At 35.3% G+C, this 21,729-nt stretch overlaps 1 protein-coding gene across 4 annotated transcripts in view; it reads left to right on the top strand.

Moving 5' to 3' along the window:
- LOC101901295 (F-box/LRR-repeat protein 7) overlaps positions 1-21,729 on the top strand; it is a 57,436-nt gene that overhangs the window by 32,084 nt on the left and 3,623 nt on the right. Inside the window, exon 1 of one of the 4 annotated variants that reach the window (XM_005177971.4) lies at positions 9,511-10,555. The exons of the other annotated variants lie outside the window; for them this stretch is intronic. Within the exon in view, the coding sequence (XP_005178028.1) occupies positions 10,502-10,555 (54 nt within the window). The 5' untranslated portion in view covers positions 9,511-10,501. Of the gene's footprint in view, positions 1-9,510; positions 10,556-21,729 lie in introns of those variants that run through there. 4 annotated transcript variants of the gene reach the window in all.

The following is a 21,729-nucleotide window of genomic DNA, read 5'->3' as shown; positions in this document are numbered from 1 at the left end:
AAACGCAGGCGAAGTTGCCAACACTTCCGCATTTGATATGCAGCTTTTGTTCCCATTTCAAAGCACTGTGCTGAAAGTAAACGTTAGCATTTTTTGTATCCTTTATCAGTTCCGACCGACTGCCTTGACTTGATGTGAAAAATTACTTCAAATCAAATGATGTTGACTTACCTGACACGCATGTAAAACTTTGTGGAATAACGTCAAGGTGGATTTTCAAATCGTTAGTCTTTCAACAATTTGAGGAGCCTTCAATCACCATCACGTTAGTTTTCACTTTAGTTGGTTGGAAAAATTGAAATGGGTCAAGTTTGCCATTTTTATTGCAATTGTTACGGGTTAATGTCAAGAGAAATTGTTTCACAAAAACGGATCTAAGAATTTTCATTCGATGTGTGTTCAAGTGTGAGTGTGTGTGTGTGAAATAAATCATTAATCATAAGAGAATTAATTTGTGATGAAGTGAGTGAGTGAGAGAGCCGTACAAATTTGAAAAAAACACCCACAACCAGAAGGAGATGAAAAAAGCGGGTGTGTGTGTGTATCTGCGCTGCATTGAAGTAAATCATCTTGATTATAATCCAAATTGCTTTTATGAATGTCTTTTTGGTATTCTTAAAGCTTAAACTGCTGCATCATCGCCCATCAGTGAAGAGAGATGTTCGTATAAGTGAATGAATGGATGAATGAAGAATCAACGTTGTAGCGTAAATGGAATTTGATTGGATTCATTTGCTATTAAAGTAGTTCCGAATGTTTTGTTTCCTAAGTGTGCAGCAGTTTAGTAATGGAAACGACAAAGAAACACCCCTGGGTAATTGTGTGTAAACAGATATGGGTCACTACTTAACAATTTATAAAATTGAAACATAAGGGGTTGAAATTAAAGCACTTGACATGTGTAAAGTAATACCCGAAACGTTACTTAATAAAATCTAACAAGTTAAAAAGCAGTAAGTTCGGCCGGGCCGAACTTTAAATACCCTCCACCATTTGGAACGAATTTAGAAATTTTCAAATATAAAATCGGTGCTGTGCGAAGATCTGGACCAGCATAGACAATATTCTGTCATAGGCTGTAGCATCCATTACGAACTTCAAATACGACATCTCAAACAATTTCGGTGGGTATTGTACCTAAACTCGTCAAAATACCGAATATAGGGAGGTACTGGTATATGGGGCCTATACGAAGACCTGCATAGACAATTTTCCGTCACAGACTGTAATTCCCATTACGAACTCTAAATAAGTAATTTGTAACAATTCCGGTGAATAATGACGCTAAAATCATCAAAATACCGAATATTAGGAGGTACCGTTATATGGGGGCTATACGAAGACGTGGACCTGAACAGACAATTTTCTGTCATAGGCTGTAGTACCCATTACGAACTTCAAATGCCAAATTTAAAACAATTCCAGTGAATAATGTCGCTAAAATCATTAAAATACCGCATATAGTGAGGAACCGTTATATGGGGGCTATACAAAGACGTGGACCTGCACAGACAATTTTCTGTCATAGGCTGTAGTATCCATTACGAACTTCAAATGCCAAATTTTAAGCAATTCTGGTTAATAATGTCGCTAAAATCATCAAAATACCAAATATAGTGAGGTACCGTTATATGGGGGCTATATAAATACGTGGACTGCACAGACAATTTTCTGTCTTAAGCTGTAGTATCCATTTCCAACTTCAAATACCAAATTCCGGTGAATAATGTCGCTAAAATCATTAAAATACCGAATATCGGGAGGTACCTTTATATGGAGGCTATATGAAAACATGGGCCTACATGGCCCATTTACGAACTTAACTTGCCTACTGGACAACAGACAGACGGACATCGCTAAATTGATTTGGAATTTTACGCTGATCAAGAATTTATATTTATTTTGTTGGGTCTGAAATGAGTATTTCGAGGAGTTACAAACGGAATGACAAAGTTAATATACTCTCCATAGTATGGTGGAGGGTATAAAAACTACCGATATATTATGATTTTCTAGTGATGTTTATTTATTTAGTATATATATGGAATTACCCATATCTACACTGCATATGATGTGCGTAAAATCTATGAACATTCGCCGCAATACAGGGTGGAAATTTAGTCATTCCTGAGATATTAATTGGCGGTTGATTCCATTGTTGTGACAATTCATTGTGTTTTTGGTCCGTGTAGTAAATCAAATCCATACATAAATGTACACTTTTCAAAACATTTCGTATGGAACGAAAACTGAGGGTTGCTACTGCATAAATCATATATTGCTACTGTCAGGTTTTCTGCGTATTGTTGGTTTTGTTTGAAAAATATTTATTATGTCGTGATAATATTCGAAGAAACTTTTCGTTCATTTTATAGGATTATATTAAGATATGCATATATATTTTTGAAACATAGATTTATATTAAAATATTTATATAAAGATATATCTAATATTTAACGCTATTTTTTCTGTTTGTTTAAAATTGAATTCTTAAAAATTTTGGTCACATTTTCATATAGTCAGATATTTCGTATTTTTAAGGTTTTTATCGTATTTTTATGGTTTTTATCGTTTTTCTATGAGACACATTTTAGATGCTAGATCTATTTAGGAAATTTTTCGGTCATTTGAAGTCGATTTAGCCACATCTGCCTGTCTGTGTGGAGTGATCGAAGGGTCCAAAATTGATAATATTTATTATACCCTACAACATTATGTTTTGGGGGTATTATAAGTTTAATTGGGCCAAAAATTTGTAACATCTCGAAATATTGGTTTCCCACATAGGAAAGTATATATGGATCTTCCTATCTGAGCTGAGTCGATCTAGCTAATGTTAATTTGTAATCAACCGAAAGGTCGCAATTATGGCCCGGTCCTCGCCTAATGGAAAATGGAGGTGGGGTTAGGGTCAGAATAGAACCCTATTGTTTTTGGAGATGATTGCAAAATATTTAGGGGTTGAAATGGACGAAAAACAGAAAATTTTCCTAACTTTGCAGTTGTTCTATAGGCCACAATTATGAACCACTCGATGCGGAAATTTACCAATTTGGGCGGCCATCGGACATTATTTAGCAAATAAAATAGACCTCGTCTTTAATGTAAGAAAATACGAAAATTTCCACTAAACCGCGAATATTTTTAATCCCAGTCAAATACCAAAAGCATTGAAAGGTCACTTCTGACCATTAAAGTGATGTTGATTGCCAAGCAATATAACAAAATAGGTACAATATATATGTAAAGGAAATATATCTTATTTATTCTGCTTATAAGTCAAGCAGATTTTCACAATTCCCATCAATTCGGAATGGTCTCTTGCCAGAAAAGGAAAAAAATTAAGAAAGTCGCGGAAAAACATACCAATAAAAAATGAATATTTTTTGTTTAATTTTTTCCTATTTATACCCTACACCACAAGGTGGTCAGGGTATTATGTCTTTGTGCATTTGTTTGTAACAGGAAAAAGGAAACGAGATAGACCCATAGTTCCTTTTTATGATCTGCATAGAATCACATTCTGAGTCGATTTATGCATGTCCGTCCGTCCGTCTGTCCATATATTTTTGTAAACGAAGTACAGTTCGCATTTATTGCCCTATCCAGATGAAATTTTGCACAAATCATTTGTTTGGCCCAAGGACGAACCCTATTGAAATTGGAGATAATCGGTAAAAATTTAGATATAGCTCCCATATATATCTTCGTCCGATTTGCCTTTTATTGTGCACCAAACGTGTAATATCAGTCCGAATAGTATGGAATTTTGCACGTACGATCAGATAGGACCTGAAAATAAGTATGCCGAATTTGATCGAAATCGGTTCAGATATAGCTATAGCTCCCATATATATTGTTCATCCGATTTGTTATTTTTGTCCTCCGCAGCCGTAATATGCACTCTGTAACAACAATATTTGGGGAAATAAATCAAATGCAGCTCAGAAATACATTTGCTAAATTTTATCGAGATCGGTTCAGATTTGGATATAGCTCCTATATATAACTTCGTCCGATTTACTTTTTATTGTGCACCAAACATCTAATATTTTCCCAAATTGGATGAAATTTGGCACTTACGACCGAATTGAGTCTAGAAGCTAGTATGTCAAATTTTGTGAAGATCGGTTCAGATATAGCTATAGCTCCCATATATACTGTTCATCCGATTTGTCATATTTGTTACCCACAGTCGTAATATGCACTCCGTAACAACGATATTCAAGGAAATATATCAAATACAGCTCAGAAATATCTTTACCAAAATTTATCGAGATCGGTTCCGATTTGGATATAGCTCCGATATATACTTTAATCCGATTTCAAATTAATTGTGTACCAAATGGGCAACACAAGTCCGAATTTAAAAGATACAAATGCTTCCGCATATTTTGTCCTTTGAACTTTAAATAATAATTATAATCATAGCGTGTATACAAACTTTTAATTGTTAACTTTTAATTGTTATGTGGAGCTCTACAAAATTAGCAAAGTGGTCGGCCCCGCCCGACTTTAAGACTTTCTTTACTGGTTCACATGAGCCGTTGTCCATCGTGGTACGTCGGGCTTGATCTACGGTACCTTGGCACTAATTTCGTATCACTTCGAGGTGATTCCCGGTCTTCTGAGGCCTTCTTCTTCTAAATTGCATTGAAGCTACCAAATCAATAGGTACTATACCCGTCACAATTGCTAGTAATGAGACTGTGCGCTATTCGTGTTCCATCACCATACTTCCATAAATTTCTGTTGTATTTATACTCTACACCCCAAGTTGGCCAGGCTATCATGTCTTTGTGCATTTGTTTGTTATATAGAGAAGGAAACGAGATAGACCCATTCATTTTGTTAATCTGCATAGAATCACATTCTGAGTCGATTTATGCATGTCCGTCCGTTTGTCTGTCCATGTATTTTTGTAAACAAAGTACAGGTCGCATTTTTTGCCCGAACCAGATTAAATTTTGCACAATTCAAACAAATGACCCAAGGACGAACCTTATTGTAATTGGAGATAATCGGTTAAAATTTAGATATAGCTCCCATATATATCTTCGCCCAATTTTCCTTTTGCTGTGCACAAACCGTGTAATATCAGCCCAAATAGTATGAAATTTTGCACATACGACCAAATTAAGCCTGGAAATAGGTATGCCAAATTTGATGAAAATCGGTTCAGGTACATCTATAGCTCCCAAAATATATAAAATACAGATCGGAAATATATGTGCTAAAGATTATCGTGATCGATTCAGATTTGGATATAGCTCGCATATTTACTTTTACTCGATTTCAAGTTTATTGTGCTCCAAATGGTTAATATAAACCTGAATTGAATGGAGTCGAACGAATTTAGCATGGAAGAAAATTATATGAAATTTGGTGAAAATCGGTTCAGATATAGCTTAGTTCCCACGAATATTGTTCATCCGTCGGGCGGGCCTGAATTTCTGTCTTTATGTTCTCAATGCGATTAACAACTCTTTGAAGAAAATTGTCGTCATGTGTTCAGGTTTTGATATGAACATACTTGAAAGTTCAAAAGAGAGGTTCGTCATTTCAGGTATTTGGTTTATGTGCAATTTTTCAAACATTTCCGTTATCTCGATATTGTGTTTTAAGCAGTACCATGTGGGATATTACCTCTTTTAAAATTTAAGCTGCATCCCATTTCATCCACTCACATTCAGTGATCATCACACCGAATGTTATAATTCCAGCTCTACTATAACACTCTGTCAAGTACCCCTTCTACAGTTACCTTTATATAAACATTCACAATTCCCGTCATATTCCTATACTTTACACCCTACACTATATCTTACAAATTATTTCCAAATGCAAATCCTTATATAAATCCCGTATATACCCTACAACACTATGTGTTGAAGGAATTATACGTTTAAGTGGACCAAAAAGTCTAAAACATCGAAATATGGTCCTAGAGCCATGATGTTACATATATCGATCTTACCATTGCGTGTTTGTTTATATTAATTTGTATTCGTGATATAAAAATGGCAATTATTTCCCGATACCCGCAAAAATATACTCTAAGTTACGATATTTGACGTTTCAGATAGCAGTAGCATTTTTGAAAAAAAAAATGTTGGCTATCTGAAGGAAAAAGAAATATAAGAAAGGTATTTTTTTCTTTCTTTATTTAATCTCATTTTTATTTTAATTGAAAATCCATAAGTTACTGAAGGTAACCATACTATTCTTGATTTTCTACCTATATTTGGTTACGAATGATAATTGAATAAAACACTATTTAAAAACGAAATTAATTTCAAATTCTGGATCAAGCTGTGAATTAGTAATATGGCATTGTTTTATACTATTTGAAATAAAAAAATATACAAAAAATATTTTTTTTGCTGAAATACCATATGCCGACTACTGGCAAATAGACATGCCGAGCATTGGTAAATGGTACCGACTACTGGCAAAAAACTACTATTTTAATGAAATTGCAAATTTTGCCAATTTTATTAAAACAAATTCAATTTTTGTCTATTATTTCGAAAAGTAAACAAAATTTGGAATCTGAACAACTTTATTTTTTTGCATTTGAAAGATTTCACTCAGAATGTTGAAAGATTGAAAAATCGAAAATCCTAAAGTGCCGACTACTGGTACTCTTACCCTAATTAATGGGATAATTTTTTAAGAAGTAGTTATTGATCCATCTGTATCTTGAGGGTTTCGTTTATTCTTCACCACAAATATACCTTAACACCAAATACACATTTGTAAAAATTGTGGATATCAAATTCAATACTAAACAGTTTTGCTCCAAATAATTATTTTGATTTACAAAAATAAGATATTTTTAAACTAGAACGCTGGAAACGAAAGTAAAACCCCCCAACCAGATACAGATTGAAACCTTTTCACATTCATACATCAGTGGGTATGTAAATTTGTTGCCCCATATATTTTTTGTGCGTCGAAACCATAATTAAAACGTATTCACATTACGCTATCAAAAGAAAGTTAAAATGTTGTAAAACCATTTCGACGATACAGGTCGTCCGCACTAAATAACCTGTCCATTTCATTAATAAGCCGTTGTTGAGTGAGTGTGTAGGTTGCACTCGTTGGCTGATGATGTGAAAAGTGGTCTACAACGTGGTGTGTACGTAGATATCTTTGTATGCAGAAAGACACTTTGTTATGTGCTACAAAGTTATCGGTGATCCCTCAACCGAAGTCAAAACATTAGAGGGGGTAATGTGGAGACGAGAAATGCATGGCCATTAGTTCTAACACTTTGCAGTGTTAGTTATTAAGGTACCATTGGAAATTGTAATTGTATCTCATGATCAGATATATGTATATGAATGTATGTATGTACATTTAATAACCTATTCGTTTGTATTGACTTTAATTGATGTAAGAAAATATATAGTTGACCCATTCTATTGTTATCTCATGTTGCGCATTTAATATTCCCAACCAGACAACAATGACAATGTACCACCAACGATAAAAGGTTTCTAAACAATGTAACCGAGTAGGTAGTAAGATAACCATCCAACTAACGTGGGTTTTGTAGATCTTTTGTGTTTGTTGCTGAGAGTATACTGAACTTCTCTCCTGCTACTCAATTTTTTGCGTACACAAATTTATCTCTGTGTTTTTTTATTTTTGTTTGTTTTGAAAATATCATCTCTCTTCAAATATTTGTATAAGAGAAGTTGGCTCAAGGCCGTTTCTTTAATTTGTTAGCTACAATTTGATATTCAGTGAATATTTTACACGTTACAGGGTTGCCAACACTTAATCTCTTGTGATGACTTTTGGAATCAATCGAATGAAGTTAAGGATTTAAATAAACTTTTCCGCTGGTCGTAAATTCCAGCAACAAAGGAACAAAATTGACAAAAAGTGATCGAAACTTTGAAATCACTTTTTTATTTTAATTTTTAATGAGAGGGTATGGATGTCAGATGATATGGTGGAAGTTACATATTTTGCCAAAATTTAATATGAAAGTTTAAGTCGGTGTTCCAACAGAGATGAAAAACAGGATGAGATGAAAAAACTACAACCAACTTCACACTGCTGTGATTTCCACGCCACTCGTCCGACAGCTGTTAAAGTTATTCCAGTGACAGCTCATTACATTGTTTACAAGCGTACAAAAGCATTTTGGTGAGAATTTTGAAGAAAAAAAGTTATTCGTGATGGAATTCTAGCGTGATAGTGTGATTTCTTTATATTTCGCTGGAAAACCACAAGTGGTTATCGTTATAACGTGAATAAATCTTTTGTGTCTCGTACCATTGCTCGCTACCGTGATACTGGTAGCGTAGGCTGACGTCAAGGCAATGGACGGAAGAATACAGCAACATCAGCAGAAATGGTTTGAAAAGTAAAGAAGCGACTTGATCGAACCACGCGTCTCAGTGGCCGAAAAATGGCTCGTGAGCTAAACATATCACATTATTCCATTCGGCAGATATAGAAAAATGAGCTCGGGGTAAAGTCATTAAAATTCCAAAAAGTGCAAGAACTTACACCGCATCAGAAAATAAATGGACTCAAAAGAGCTAAAGAGTTGCTTCGCTTGGCCGAAAGTAGTGAACTACCGAATTTTGTTTTTTCCGATGAGAAAACATTCGTTGTCCAGCAGTTTGTAAACAAGCAAAATTATCGTGTTTACTTGCCAAAGAGGTTAGCTGAAAATATGCACCTTCGGTTGGCCACCAGAACTCAAGCGCCGGCCAGGGTGATGGAGTGGGCCGCCATAACATCAGAATAAATGTCGAATTTTATCGCGAAAATATTCTGGAAGGTATATTGAAGCCTTGCGCTCAGCACCATCGCACTCAGCACAAGCCATCCAAGAATAGTTACAAAATGAGGTTCCTCGCTTCATTTCCAGCGCACAATGTCCACCATAATCCCCGGATACCAATCCGTTGGACCATTGTGTCTGAAGTATTTTGGAAAGCAATGTTGGCTCTAAAAAACACCAAAGTGCCGATCACCTCAAGCAAGCGCTTCGCCGGGAATAGGCCCTTTGTACGCTTGTAAACATTGTAATGAGCTGTCACTGAAATAATTTTAAGAGCTGTCGGACGAGTGGCTTGGAAATAACAGTAGTGTGTGTTGGTTGCAGTATTTTTTATCTCACCCTGTATGTGCTTATCAAAGTATCGTTAGGATGTGGTTGTCATTATTTTTGTCAGTAGTTCTTTATACGAAATTTGTTGCTCAATTTCTTAGTGGTTTTAATTTTCCATCCCTGATACAGTGTGGTAACCCTTAACTCTTGTAATAGAAGAGAACCACGCATTCTGTTTATATGAGAGTCGAGAGCGTGAAAATTACACCACGAAGTAAAAGAGAATACAGAAACTGAGAGATGTAAACAAAACAACAAAACACATGAATGGGAAAATGTTTGTGGGTCAAGACGACGTCTAGGAGGGTGAGGGGTGACAGGCTGGGACTGCCGCTGCTGCTGCCAGCCATGTGTAGTAGTCTGGTTGATTTTATGCTTTAATGGGTTTCGGGGAACATTTTCAAAACATAAGCGAATAAACATAGTTGTGCGTTCGTACGAAACGAACGTATGTTTCGTAGCGCTGCTTTATTCGATAAAATTTTCGTACGTGAATTCGTTGTTGCGTGGTGGTGGTTGTTTGTGGTGTATTCCCGATAGAATCCATGTACAATAGTAGTTAAAAACATTGAGTGTATCTTTCGGTCCGAGTGTGTATGTAACATAGAACGTACTTTGTAAACAGTAGCAGAAACAACAACAATTAATAAAATCTTATATATTCTACGTGAAGTAGTCGTACCTACACGGTTTATTCTATTCGACTTCTTTTGTTGCTTTTGTTACAAAGAATATTATTGCGCAGGTTGTTGTTTTGCCATAGAGACGACACTAGGAGAACCCATAACAACGTTCCTTTTCTTCTTGTGAGGAGGAAAAAACTAAACAATACATACCTACTACGTTTCCCATGAAGGAGAAGAAAAGAAGAAGAAAAAGTAATGAAAACTGTGAAAAATTCTCATAGAGTTCCATAAAGTTTTGATCTTATTGACAACCAGACGGAAGAAGATACAGTGAAATATATGTTTTTTAAAAAAATATATTTGGAATTCAAAACAGAAAATTGAATAAAATTTCAATAAAACAACTCAGTTTTCCAATTAACCTGCATAACTAAAAAAATCGAAAAAAGTGATAACAAAAATTGAAACGGGTTAGATTACATTATCGAAAAAGTGAAGAAGAGAACCAAACAAAATATGGCCAGCTGGCTGGCTAGTAAGGAAATAAAATAGGAACAAGAATTTGTATCTTCGGGCGTTAATTCTTTGTAAATGCCTACCAAAAACCTGTAAGAGTTTTAAGATCTAATAAACCAGAAGATATTACCGACGACAGCATCAACAAACCAACAACTCCAACCCAACCAACATCTCAGCCCAGCAGGGTAATAACCGAACCAAACAGCCCGACCAAATCATGGATATTAGAAAACCAAAAACAAATCGTCTGTTTAAAGATCCAATCAAGCAGGTAAGCATTACAGCCTAGAAAATAACCAAAATACAACAACAACAAACATATTCTGACTGTCAAACACATTAGGCTGAAAACTGAAATCATCATTACCAAGATTCCCAAATTTCGTTTGTTTGTTCATTGCGCAAAGTGTAAATGGTTGTTAGTACTAAACACACATACTTACATATTACATACATACGTGGAAGAGGAAACAAACATGTGTTCGGAAACATCATTCCAAGAATGTTAATATTTTTTTATTGAAGATGAAACAAAATGTTTGTTCTTCTTTCGGTTTTATTTTTGAAAAGCTCTATCGGAACCATTCGAATTTGCTTCAAAACAATTTGTAACTTATCATCTTAATCCGTTTGGTCATTGATGGAATACAAGATTTTGTTGCCGGAATTGTCTAACAACCAGACATACAATTCTCTCATTATGAGTGTCTGTGTGTGTGTGTGTGTGTAAATTATGATTTCTATGTTTGCATTGACAATGAATTCTCTTTTGATTGTAAGTCTCTCGGCTAGAGCAATTAACGCAAAACAAGGCCAACATGTACATAAAGTTTGTAATAGCTTTTAGCATATTTGGGCCAGTGATGCTAACACGAGCTAAAAAAAACAAAGGAAACATTTAAGTGTGATAACATGTCGACTTGTAAATTTAGGAAGTTGGGGATTCTGAAAACGAGAAAGTCGTCGTCAAGGTGTTCGATGGTGCTGAGTCCTGTTGGAATGTCCAAGGTCTGCGGCCAAAATGTGCCCAAGGTTTTAATACACCCTCCCGAATATTTTCGCGAAAATATTCGGCATTTATTCTGATGCCACGGTCGATTAATACGAGCGGAGCGGCCTATCGGCTGTTATGGCTGCTCATACCATCACCATGGCCGGCGCTTGAGTTCTGGTGGCCTTTTAAGTACTTAAAAGGCACAATTTGTTCAGTTTGAAAAACTTTTTTGATCAAAATTTAATACAACGCCCTAAATTTTCAGAATTTTCCTTTTTCGGAAAGAATAATAGGGAAAAGTTTACCTTTTACACCAAAAAGTCTTTAAAATCTTTAATTTTGAAGGTCCCAAGGAAGATATTAGTAGAACAATTTTACAATGGACCCAACTGCTTTTTTTTCTGTCCAAACCTATTTTAACGTCTCCATGTGTATATCCTAGAAATCAAAAGCGACCTCAGTATAAAATTGCAGAATTTGAACTCTATCTCTTCACCCAATACCAACATTTTAGTAATATTTAGTACACATATCTAAAACAATCTATATCTCTTCATCCTAGACACCAACAGTGTCCAAAATTGGCCCTTTTCCAGAAACACCCCTGTATCTCAATCCCTGATGGCAACAAAGACCTCAATATCAAATTTGAGGATTCAAGGCCTATTCCTTCACCCGATACCAAATTTAGTACCATTTACTACTTTTCGTACATTTATAGTACACAATTCTAAAACCACCTCCATATCTCAATTCCGAATACCAACAGAGACCAAAGTAAAAAATTTGAGGGCCCGTGCGATTTAGTAACTGTCGTTCTCCTTTTCAAACCGCCTCCAAATCCCAAACGCAAATACTACAGTAATGTAAATATCAAATTTCACAATTTTACCTGTATAAGGGATACAACAAAGACCAAATTTTGTCCAAATGGTTTTATTTTTCGTAATGCTATAATATACACTTCCCAAATCACCACCATATGTCAAAGCTACACATGAACATCAACCTTAATACAAAATTTCAAGTTCGCCCTAAACCAAACTATTCCAAATTGAGTACGATGTAGTACAGTTCGCACACTTTGTACACATTTCCAAAACCCCTTCATATATCAAACTTAATACTTCTACAAAATTTGAAGTTTTATCTCTATTACCATTTTAGAACCTTTCATAACCTTAAAAATAGAATTTTCACAAAATCTTCGGTACATTTATCCTGTACCTGTTCACTGACCCTTATTCCAACTTTCTAGCTCGACCCGTTTGTCCAAAATGAAGTATTCAATTTTTAGTATGCTTTAATACTTTTCGTACCCTTTCAGTTCGAATTTTCAAAAACTAAAGGAAGGAACCGATATATTCCATTTTTACACTAGACCCATAATTACATTTAAGGATCTTCATAGAATCACTTTCTGAGTCGATTTATGCATGTCAGTCCGTCTATCCGTACGTCTGTCTGTCCATGTATTCTTGTAAACAAAATGCAGTTCGCATTTATTATCCGATTAACATGCAATTTTGCAAACAATATTTGTTTGGCCCAAGGAAGAACCCTATTGAAATAGGTGATAATCGGATTTAAATATAGCTCCCATATATCTTCAACCGATTTCGGGTTAATTGTGCACCAAATGGCTAATATAAGTCCAAATGTCATGTATTTTGGTACATCCCATCGAATTTGGGGAATATCGGTTGAGATATAGCTATAGCACCCATATATATGTTTTATTTGATTTGGTTTAAGTCCTATATATGCGTAATATGCACTCCAGAACAAAGATATTTAGTACCGGACATCAGATACTGCTCGAAAATGCCGCTGTCAAATTTTATCGAGATCGGTTCAGATTAGGGTATACCTCTCATATATATCTTTATTCGATATCAGGTTTATTGTACACCAAATGGCTAATATCAGCCTAAATAAACCAGTACCTTAAATTTGGTGTAAATCGGTTTAGATATAGCTATAGCTCCCATATATATATTTTATTCGATTTTAGTTTAAAGTCCCTCACATTCTTTGTTTCTTTCGTATAAGATGTCAGATACAGCTCAGAAATAAGTTTATCAAACTTTGTCAAAATGTTTCATCTGATCTGGTGTTTAAGTTCCTCACATTCATAATATACATTCGGCAACAATGATATTTGGTACCAGTTATCAGATGTAGCCCAGAGATACCTCTGCCAAATTTTATCATGATTGGTTCAGATTTGGATATAGGTCTCATATATATATCTACAACCGAGTTCGGGTTAATTGCGCACCAAATGGCAAATTCCGAATTCAGTCTAGAAGCAAGTACATTGAATTCGGAGAAAATCGGTTCAGATATAGCTATATCTCCCATATATATGTTTCATCCGATATGGTGTTTAAGTCCCTCAAATTCGTAAAATGCATTCGACAGCAATGATATTTGATACCAGATATCTTATAAATCTCGGAAATACCTTTGCCAAATTTTATCGAGAACGGCTAAGATTTGGATATAACTCCCACATACATCCTTAATCCGATTTCAGGTTTATTGTGCAAGTAATGCCTACCCAAATGAAGTGAATTTCGATACGTACATTTTCATTTTGTGCAGCTTGGCTCCGATATGTATATTTTTTACATAATCCTATAGCCAACTATAACTGCTCAAAAGCCAAATGTTGATAGGTGGTATGATCTACTTGAAATAAATTATTTTGTTACGGGAGCTCAACTAAATATGCACAGTGGTGTGGGGTATCACATAGTCGGCCCCGCCCGGTTTTTGACTTTTCCTTACTGCTTTAAAGTATTCAGAGGTTCACACTATCTGTTACCTTTCAAACATGGAGACCACACTGGCATAAGCTTAACACCAGTCTTTATATTTTATAAATGCAATATACGTTTGAATTAAAGGTTGACAACACTTAAATTTTTGAAAATGTGTTATGATTTGGGGTATCACAATTTTGCGGTCTTATTGTGCGTACATTGATGTGTACGCATATTTTTTATAAGTATGTTTGTGTGTCAAGTTGTATGTACATACATACCTACATGAGCACCAAACAAATGTGTGCCTATGCCTCCCATATACAGAGAACTTACATGTAGGCATGTAATATCTATGGATGTAAGTTTGATTAGATGATGTCATGTGGTTCGCCATTTTTACAACTGCCAAACCATTTACTGTCGAACAATTTGCTCTTTTACTCTCTCAACCGAATTCAGTTCAATATTATTAATTTTATTTTTCCAAATTAACAGATCGCACAGTTGTTGTTAGGTGGCCAATTTGTCTCTGCCATTGAAATATTTTGAGATTCTCAATGGCGGAATATTTTACATACGAGTAGTTATGGTTATGATCATGGATATTTGTTGTCGTTTTTTTATTTTTACAATAACGACAACCTTGTGGTGCGTTTTGTAAAAGAAAAATATAAATTATAGCACCAAAGGAAAGATAAGAGATAACAAATAAGCTGTTGATAACGAATTTTTTTTTGTAACGCAAACATTTAAAATTAATTGCTAGGGTCATTGCCACGGTGACACCATGCCAATGTCAGGTGCTAAGAATTCGAATTGTTGTTTTTGGCCAATGTAAAATAAAATTGAAATATAAATGGTATTTAGAAGCTTAGCAACCGGAAAATATTCATCATACGAGTTTCTATCAGCTGTTAAATGTTTCACTTGAAGGGGTGGTTAGGGATATACTACACGTCTAAGATGGGCAAAGTAAGAAGGGTGAGTTTTTTTTGATCCATGCCAATGATCACCAAGCAGAGGGTGGAAGGGGATGATAGTATTACAGAGGTGGTACTTACACCTTCTCAATTAGATTAATGTTTATTGTAAAAGCGGAAACAGAAAATAGTATTGCCTCATAATTGTCCGATGTGGGTATTTCGCGACATCTGTTACGTTTCATAATGCACTCTCAGTTTTAAGAATCTCCAACATAAAATTGTGGATTTATTTTGAATATTTCTTTCAAATCAATGTTCATAATTAAAATAAAATTTGTTTGTGTTTTATGAAACACACAAGAAATAATTAAAATATTTCCTTTGACCGATTTTTTGCGACAGGTGTGCTAGATTTCCTAATTAAATGCATTTTTTCGTGTTCATATCATAATTACATTCGTCGGTTTGCTTTTTTGAATTTTTTGAAAAAATAAATAAAAATATTTCTTGTTTTGGTTTTGAAATATTGAACAAACGCCTACGATGAGCGACAGTTGTCGAATTTGTAAAATATAACAGCGGTAATAATAGTATTTTAATAATGTAATATATACATACATATGGAGGGCTCACTGCTATACCGAACCAAGTCATGAAAAATAAAAAATGCCGAAACTAGTGCCAATGTCCCCGCATATGGCAACTCTGTTTACTCTGTAAAGCACAATGTTAAAAAGTGTTTCGTTCCAAAGATAACGTTAAAAAACCTAAGTCCACGACTGTCATTTTCGTTTTTATTCAAAGCAAAAATGAACCAAGTCAGTGTGTTTCACTTTGAATCAGCGTATATATAGATATCAGCAATGATTCAATGTCGATTTAGTGATGTCCATCCATCTGTCTGTCCATCTGTGGAAATCACTCTTGCTTCCGAGGCGTTTGTAGTAGGTTGATAAAATTTACTCAGATGTGTGTTTGGTCTACAGGGCTTTTGGTATTGGAAATGATCGGTATTTTGATGATTTTAATGACATTATTCACCAATTTTTTTCATATTTCGTATTCGGTATTATGATGTTTTTGCGATATTATTTACCGGATTTTTTCAAGTTTCCTATTTGAATATTGTAATGGACTATGACAAAACTTGGCTGTGCAGGTCCACATTTTCGTATATACCCCCATATTACGATAACTCTCTATATTCGGTATTTTAATGATTTTTAAAAGTATTTTTTAATATCCAAATCCTTTCCAAATGGTAGAGGGTATTCAAAGCTCGGCCCGACCGAACTTACTGCTTTTTTATTTGATATTATTTTTCCTAATACACATTAAATATTAGTATGGGCACAATTACAAGAAAATCGTACATTATTCCATATTCATCTCATGTTTCTGGTTGAGAGAAATATTTAGATATAGCATAAATAATCATCGACTTGTTTCGCAAGTTATGACAGATAAAGGCATTGAAAATTGTGACCCCTTGTGGGTGATGCACCGGAAGGGGTTCGCAGATTTATTCCATCTTCACAACAAATATTGTGTTAGCGAAAATGTTTGTATGTGTGAAATCTAAAGGGAGTTGGATGATTATTTCGTTTTCTTTCAGTTTTGTTTTTCAAAATCTTGAACCCTGTGTGGGAAGGTACCAGAAGAAATGGTCCGATCTCTACCATCTTTATAACAGATCTTGTGTTGAAGGAAATTTTTAAATGTACCCAATCTGAATGAAATCGAATAATATCGCGTCTTATGAGCTTCATGGATATTCAAAATGTTGACCCTTTGTGGGGATGATACCAGAGGTAGTGGAGCGATATATTCCATATTCACAGCAGAGCGTGGGTTAATAAAAATATTCTGATCTGTGTAATTTGAACACAATCGGAAAATTTCATCACATTTTATAAGAGTTATAATTATTCAACATTTTTACCCTTTGTGGGGGAGGTACTTGTTGGAATGGACCACTGGAGCACTGACCGAATAAGGATAACTTTCGTATATGTGATGAACTTAACATGAAAATAAAATTCGATGAAGACGAAAATACAAATTTTATTTGGCAAAAGGAACTTCACATAAAAGCAGCACAGCTAGCTCGAGACTCACTGAATACAGAAGTGCCATCTGATGAGCACTATTTCTGTACTTTCGACATTCAAAAAGCATTGCCTTTTCCAAAGCTATCAACATCAGTTGCTTATTACAAGCGGAACATCAACTATATTTAGTAATAAAATGAACAATTTATTTATTTTTTTGACTTGGTTCGCTTTAGCTGTAAAACCTTCAAATTTTATTCAGAGTAATAACGAACCAAAGCAGGTTTTTTGTTTTTGAATATTTTTTTAGTAATATATTTAAATTATTTTTCTTTTAACTTTATATCATTAGTTAATTTTGAATATAGACTTTTACATTTTCTTTTGGTAGACTAAAATATTGCTTCCAGAAATTAATTGCAGTACATTTACTTTACCTCTAAATATCTTGGAATTATGTTTTTATGACTTAGTTCGGTATAGCTGTGAGCCCTTCATATATAAAAATATATATTTGGATGAAATTCGTGAGTGAGTGACTCACCCACGTTCATCACAGCATTGTGTGGTGTGGGGGTGAACCAGATCAATAGAAAATTAAGATAATTTAATAAAAAATGCAAGATTTGTGTGGTACCGAAGGTAATGGGTTTCCAAATTTTGATTTTAAAATTGATGGTACAGATCATATTTTGAGGATGTGGGTTCCAAATTCCACAAATATGGAAATGGCGCTATAACAACTTGCAAATTATTAGGGCGTTTATACACAGCTGCCAAGCTCATGGCCATTTATATCTTCACTAGCAAGTATTCGCTACTCGTCAGCGAGAAGACCACATTAATCCATCCGATTATACCTAGCACTTTTTATACCCCATACCCAGCGTGACCGTTGTGCCACTAAAGTATCAATTTTGCCACTTTTTTTGGGCCACTTTTTTATTTTGATCCTAAATGAGCCACTTTTTTGAATTTTTGTGCCACTTTTTTATACATTGTGCCACGTTTTTTAAACAACATATATTTTAATCTAAATGCTGTATTTAAAATAATGAAAAGCGTTGTACGCTGCCATTTCCAATCAGCGATAGCAAATTTTAGAGCGAGCGCTTTTATATTAGGTGTTTGTAAGTGGTTTTCGCATGCTCAAAGTAGTCAACATTGTTGTGTTTGTTTATTTCTGGAACAGCTGTTAAGAGACATTTTTATACCCTCCACGAGGGTATATATTCTTGATCAGCGTAAAATTCTAAGACGATTTAGCCCTGTCCGTCCCTCTGTCCGTCTGTTTTAATCTCGCTACAGTCAACACGAATTAAGACAGAAAGCTAAAATTTTGTAGAGATCCCTCTTTTGCCTGCAGGCAGGTCAAGTTCGAAGATGTGCTATATCGGTCCACGATATCATATAGCCCCATATAAAGTTACCCCCCGATATCCGGTATTTTGATGATTTTAGACACATTTTCCAATGGAATAGTCTGAAAATCCACACGAGGAGTTTTTTGTGAGCATTTTACTCCCTGAAAGAGAATTGTCTATATAGGTCCACATCTTCGTATAGCCCCCATATAACGGTACCCCCGATTTTCGGTATTTTGATGATTTTAGCAACATTTTTCACCGGAATAGTTTCAAATTTTGTGCCACTTTCTGTGCCACCATTTAAAATTATATGTGCCACTTTTTTCAAGAAATTATACTTTTTGTGACACTTTTTGAAAATTTCCAGCGGTCACACTGCCCACACCACATGGTGGTAAGGGTATTATGTCTTTGTGCATTTGTTTGTAACATGGAGAAGGAAGTGAGAAATTCCCATAGTCACTTTTGATGATCCTAATAGAATCACTTTCTCAGTCGATTTATGCATGTCAGTCCGTCTGTCCATGTATTCTTGTGAACAAAATTCAGGTCGCATTTATTATCCGATTTAGATGAAATTTTACAAACAATATTTGTTTGGTCCAAGAACGATATTGAAATTGGTGAGAATCGGTTCAAATATATATATATATCTTCAATCGATTTCGGGTTAATTGTGCACTAAATGACCAATATCAGTCCAAATGACCTGAATTTTGGCATATCCAACCGAATGCAGTCTAGAAGCAAGTGCTTCAAATTTGGAGGAAATCGGATATAGCTATAGCTTTCATATATATGTTTCATTCGATTTGGTGTTTAAGTCCCTCACATTCGTAATATGCACTCTATAAGAATGATATTTGGTACCAGATATCAGATACATATATAGCTCCCATACCTATCTTCAACCGATTTCGGGTTAATTGTGCACTGAATGGCCAATATAAGTCCAAATAATCCTAATTTTGGTATATCCGATCTCATTCAGTCAAGAAGCCAGTACATCAAATTTGATGAAAATCGGTTCAGATACAGCTTTAGCTCCCATATATACAGGGTGAGATAAAAAAAACTGCAACAAACTCAATCGCCACAACTTTAACATTTTTTTTTTAATTTTATTGAATGAAAACAAAAAATGTCGGAAATAGCATCAAATTTTAGAATAAGTTTAGATTTGTTCGAATTGGTCACCTTTAGCACGAGTTATGGCCTTCAAACCACCAATGAAACCGACACACGCTGCCCGAATATTGCTCTGCGGTATTTTGGCCCATTTTCGGCGAAGCGCTTGCTTAAGCTGATCGACACTTTTGTATATTTTAAGCCCCAACCTTGCTTTCCAAAATACTCCAGACACAAGAGTCCAACCAATTGGTATCCGGAGATTTTCGTGGCCATTATGCGCTGGAAATGAAGAGAGGAACCTCATTTTGTAAACATTCTTGGGTGGCGCGTGCTGAGTCCTGTTGGAATGTCCAAGGTTTGCGGCCAAAGGCCTCCCTCCACAATATTTTCGCGATAATATTCGGCATTTATTCTGGTGCCACGGTCGATTAATATGAGCGGAGATACCATCGGCTGCTATGACGGCAAAACGAATGTTTTCTCATCGGAGAAAACTAAATTCGGCAGTTCACCACTTTCGGCCAAGCAAAGTAAATCTTTAGCTCTTTTAGCCTATTTTCTTTCTGTTGCGTTGTAAGTTCTTGCACTTTTTGGAACTTCAATGGCTTAACCCCGAGCCTAACTTTCAATATTTGCGAATGGAATATTGCAATATGGTCAGGCCACGAGCCATTTTTCGGCAACTACGACGCGGGTTTCGATCAAGTCGCTTCTTTAATTTTCGAACCAATTCTGCTGCTGTTGCTGTTTTCTTCCGTTCACTTCCTTGACGTCGGGCTACGCTACCATTATCACGGTAACGAGCGATGGTACGAGACAAAAAAGATTTATTCACATTTAAATGCTGGAGTGCTCTAACGATAACCACTTGTGGCTTTCCAGCCAAATATAAAGAAATCACACTATCACGCTTGAATTCCATCACGAATAACTTTTTTTCTTCAAAATTTTCACCAAAATGCTTTTGTACGCTTGTAAACCATGTAATGAGCTGTCACTGGAATAACTTTAAGAGCTGTCGGAAGAGTGGCTTGGAAATGACAGCAGTCTGAAGTTGGTTGCAGTTTTTTCATCTCACCCTGTATATTTGATGTTTTAAGTCCCTCACATTCGTAATATGGCTAATAAAAAATGGCTAATATCAGTCCAAATGGAGTGAATTTCGGGACGCGAATTTGGTGGAATTCGGCTCCGATATATATTTATACCCTACAACACTATGTGTTGGCGGTGTTATAAGATTGATTGGGCCAGAATTTATGTAACACCTCGAAATATTGGTTTCCCATATAGGAAAGTATATGTGGATCTTCCTAGCACGCCGAGCTGAGTCGATCTAGCTATGTATGTCCGTCCGTCCGTCTGTCCATGTTAATTTGTAATCACTCTACAGGTCGCAATTATGGCTCGATCTTCACGAAATTGAAAATGGAGGTGGGGTTAAGGTCAGAATAGAAGCCTATTTCTTTTGGAGATGATCGCCAAATGGACCAAATACTGAAAAAATGTCGGATTTTGCAGTAGCTATACAGGTCGCAAATTTAGACCAATCGCGGAATTTCGCATGTAGCTAGAGTTTAGGGCGGGGAAGAAGCCTACCAATTTGGGTGGTCATCGGATAATATTTAGCGGGTAAAATAGACCATATCTTTTGTGTTGAAAAAATTCAAAATTTTTCATTAAACCGCGAATATTTTAAATCCCGGCGAAATCACAAAGCCATGACAAGGTTACTTCTGATCTTTACATTGATGTTAACATCCATCAAATCGCAAAATATGTGCGATATATATGTCTATCAAAGAAGATATGCTTGAAAGATCTCTTATATGTCGAGAACGGCTGAACTAATTTCGACAGTTCTCATTAATTCAGAATGGCCTCTTGGCAGGAAAGAAAAAACGTCTAAAAAATCGCATAAAAATATCTCTCTAAAGATGAAAATATTGATTTTGTAAAATTTTCTCATATTTTTTCAATTTTGTCATAATTTTGGCATATTTTCATTTTGAATTAAAAATTTGGTAATATTTCTACAGCTAACAAAACTAAGTAGTTAGGATATCAGGATATCATATACAGATCGCATTTATGGCCCGATCCTTACGAAATTTTGCATGGAGATAAGATGAGGGTCAGAATAGAGGCCTACTCTTTTTGGAGATGATCGCCATATATTTAGGGGTTGAAATGGACCAAAAAACTGCA

This window comes from Musca domestica, unplaced genomic scaffold (assembly GCF_030504385.1).
Source record: "Musca domestica strain aabys unplaced genomic scaffold, Musca_domestica.polishedcontigs.V.1.1 1, whole genome shotgun sequence".
NCBI lineage: Eukaryota > Metazoa > Arthropoda > Insecta > Diptera > Muscidae > Musca > Musca domestica.
Note: the sequence above shows the minus strand (reverse complement) of the source record. Positions and strands in the feature narration are given on the sequence as shown.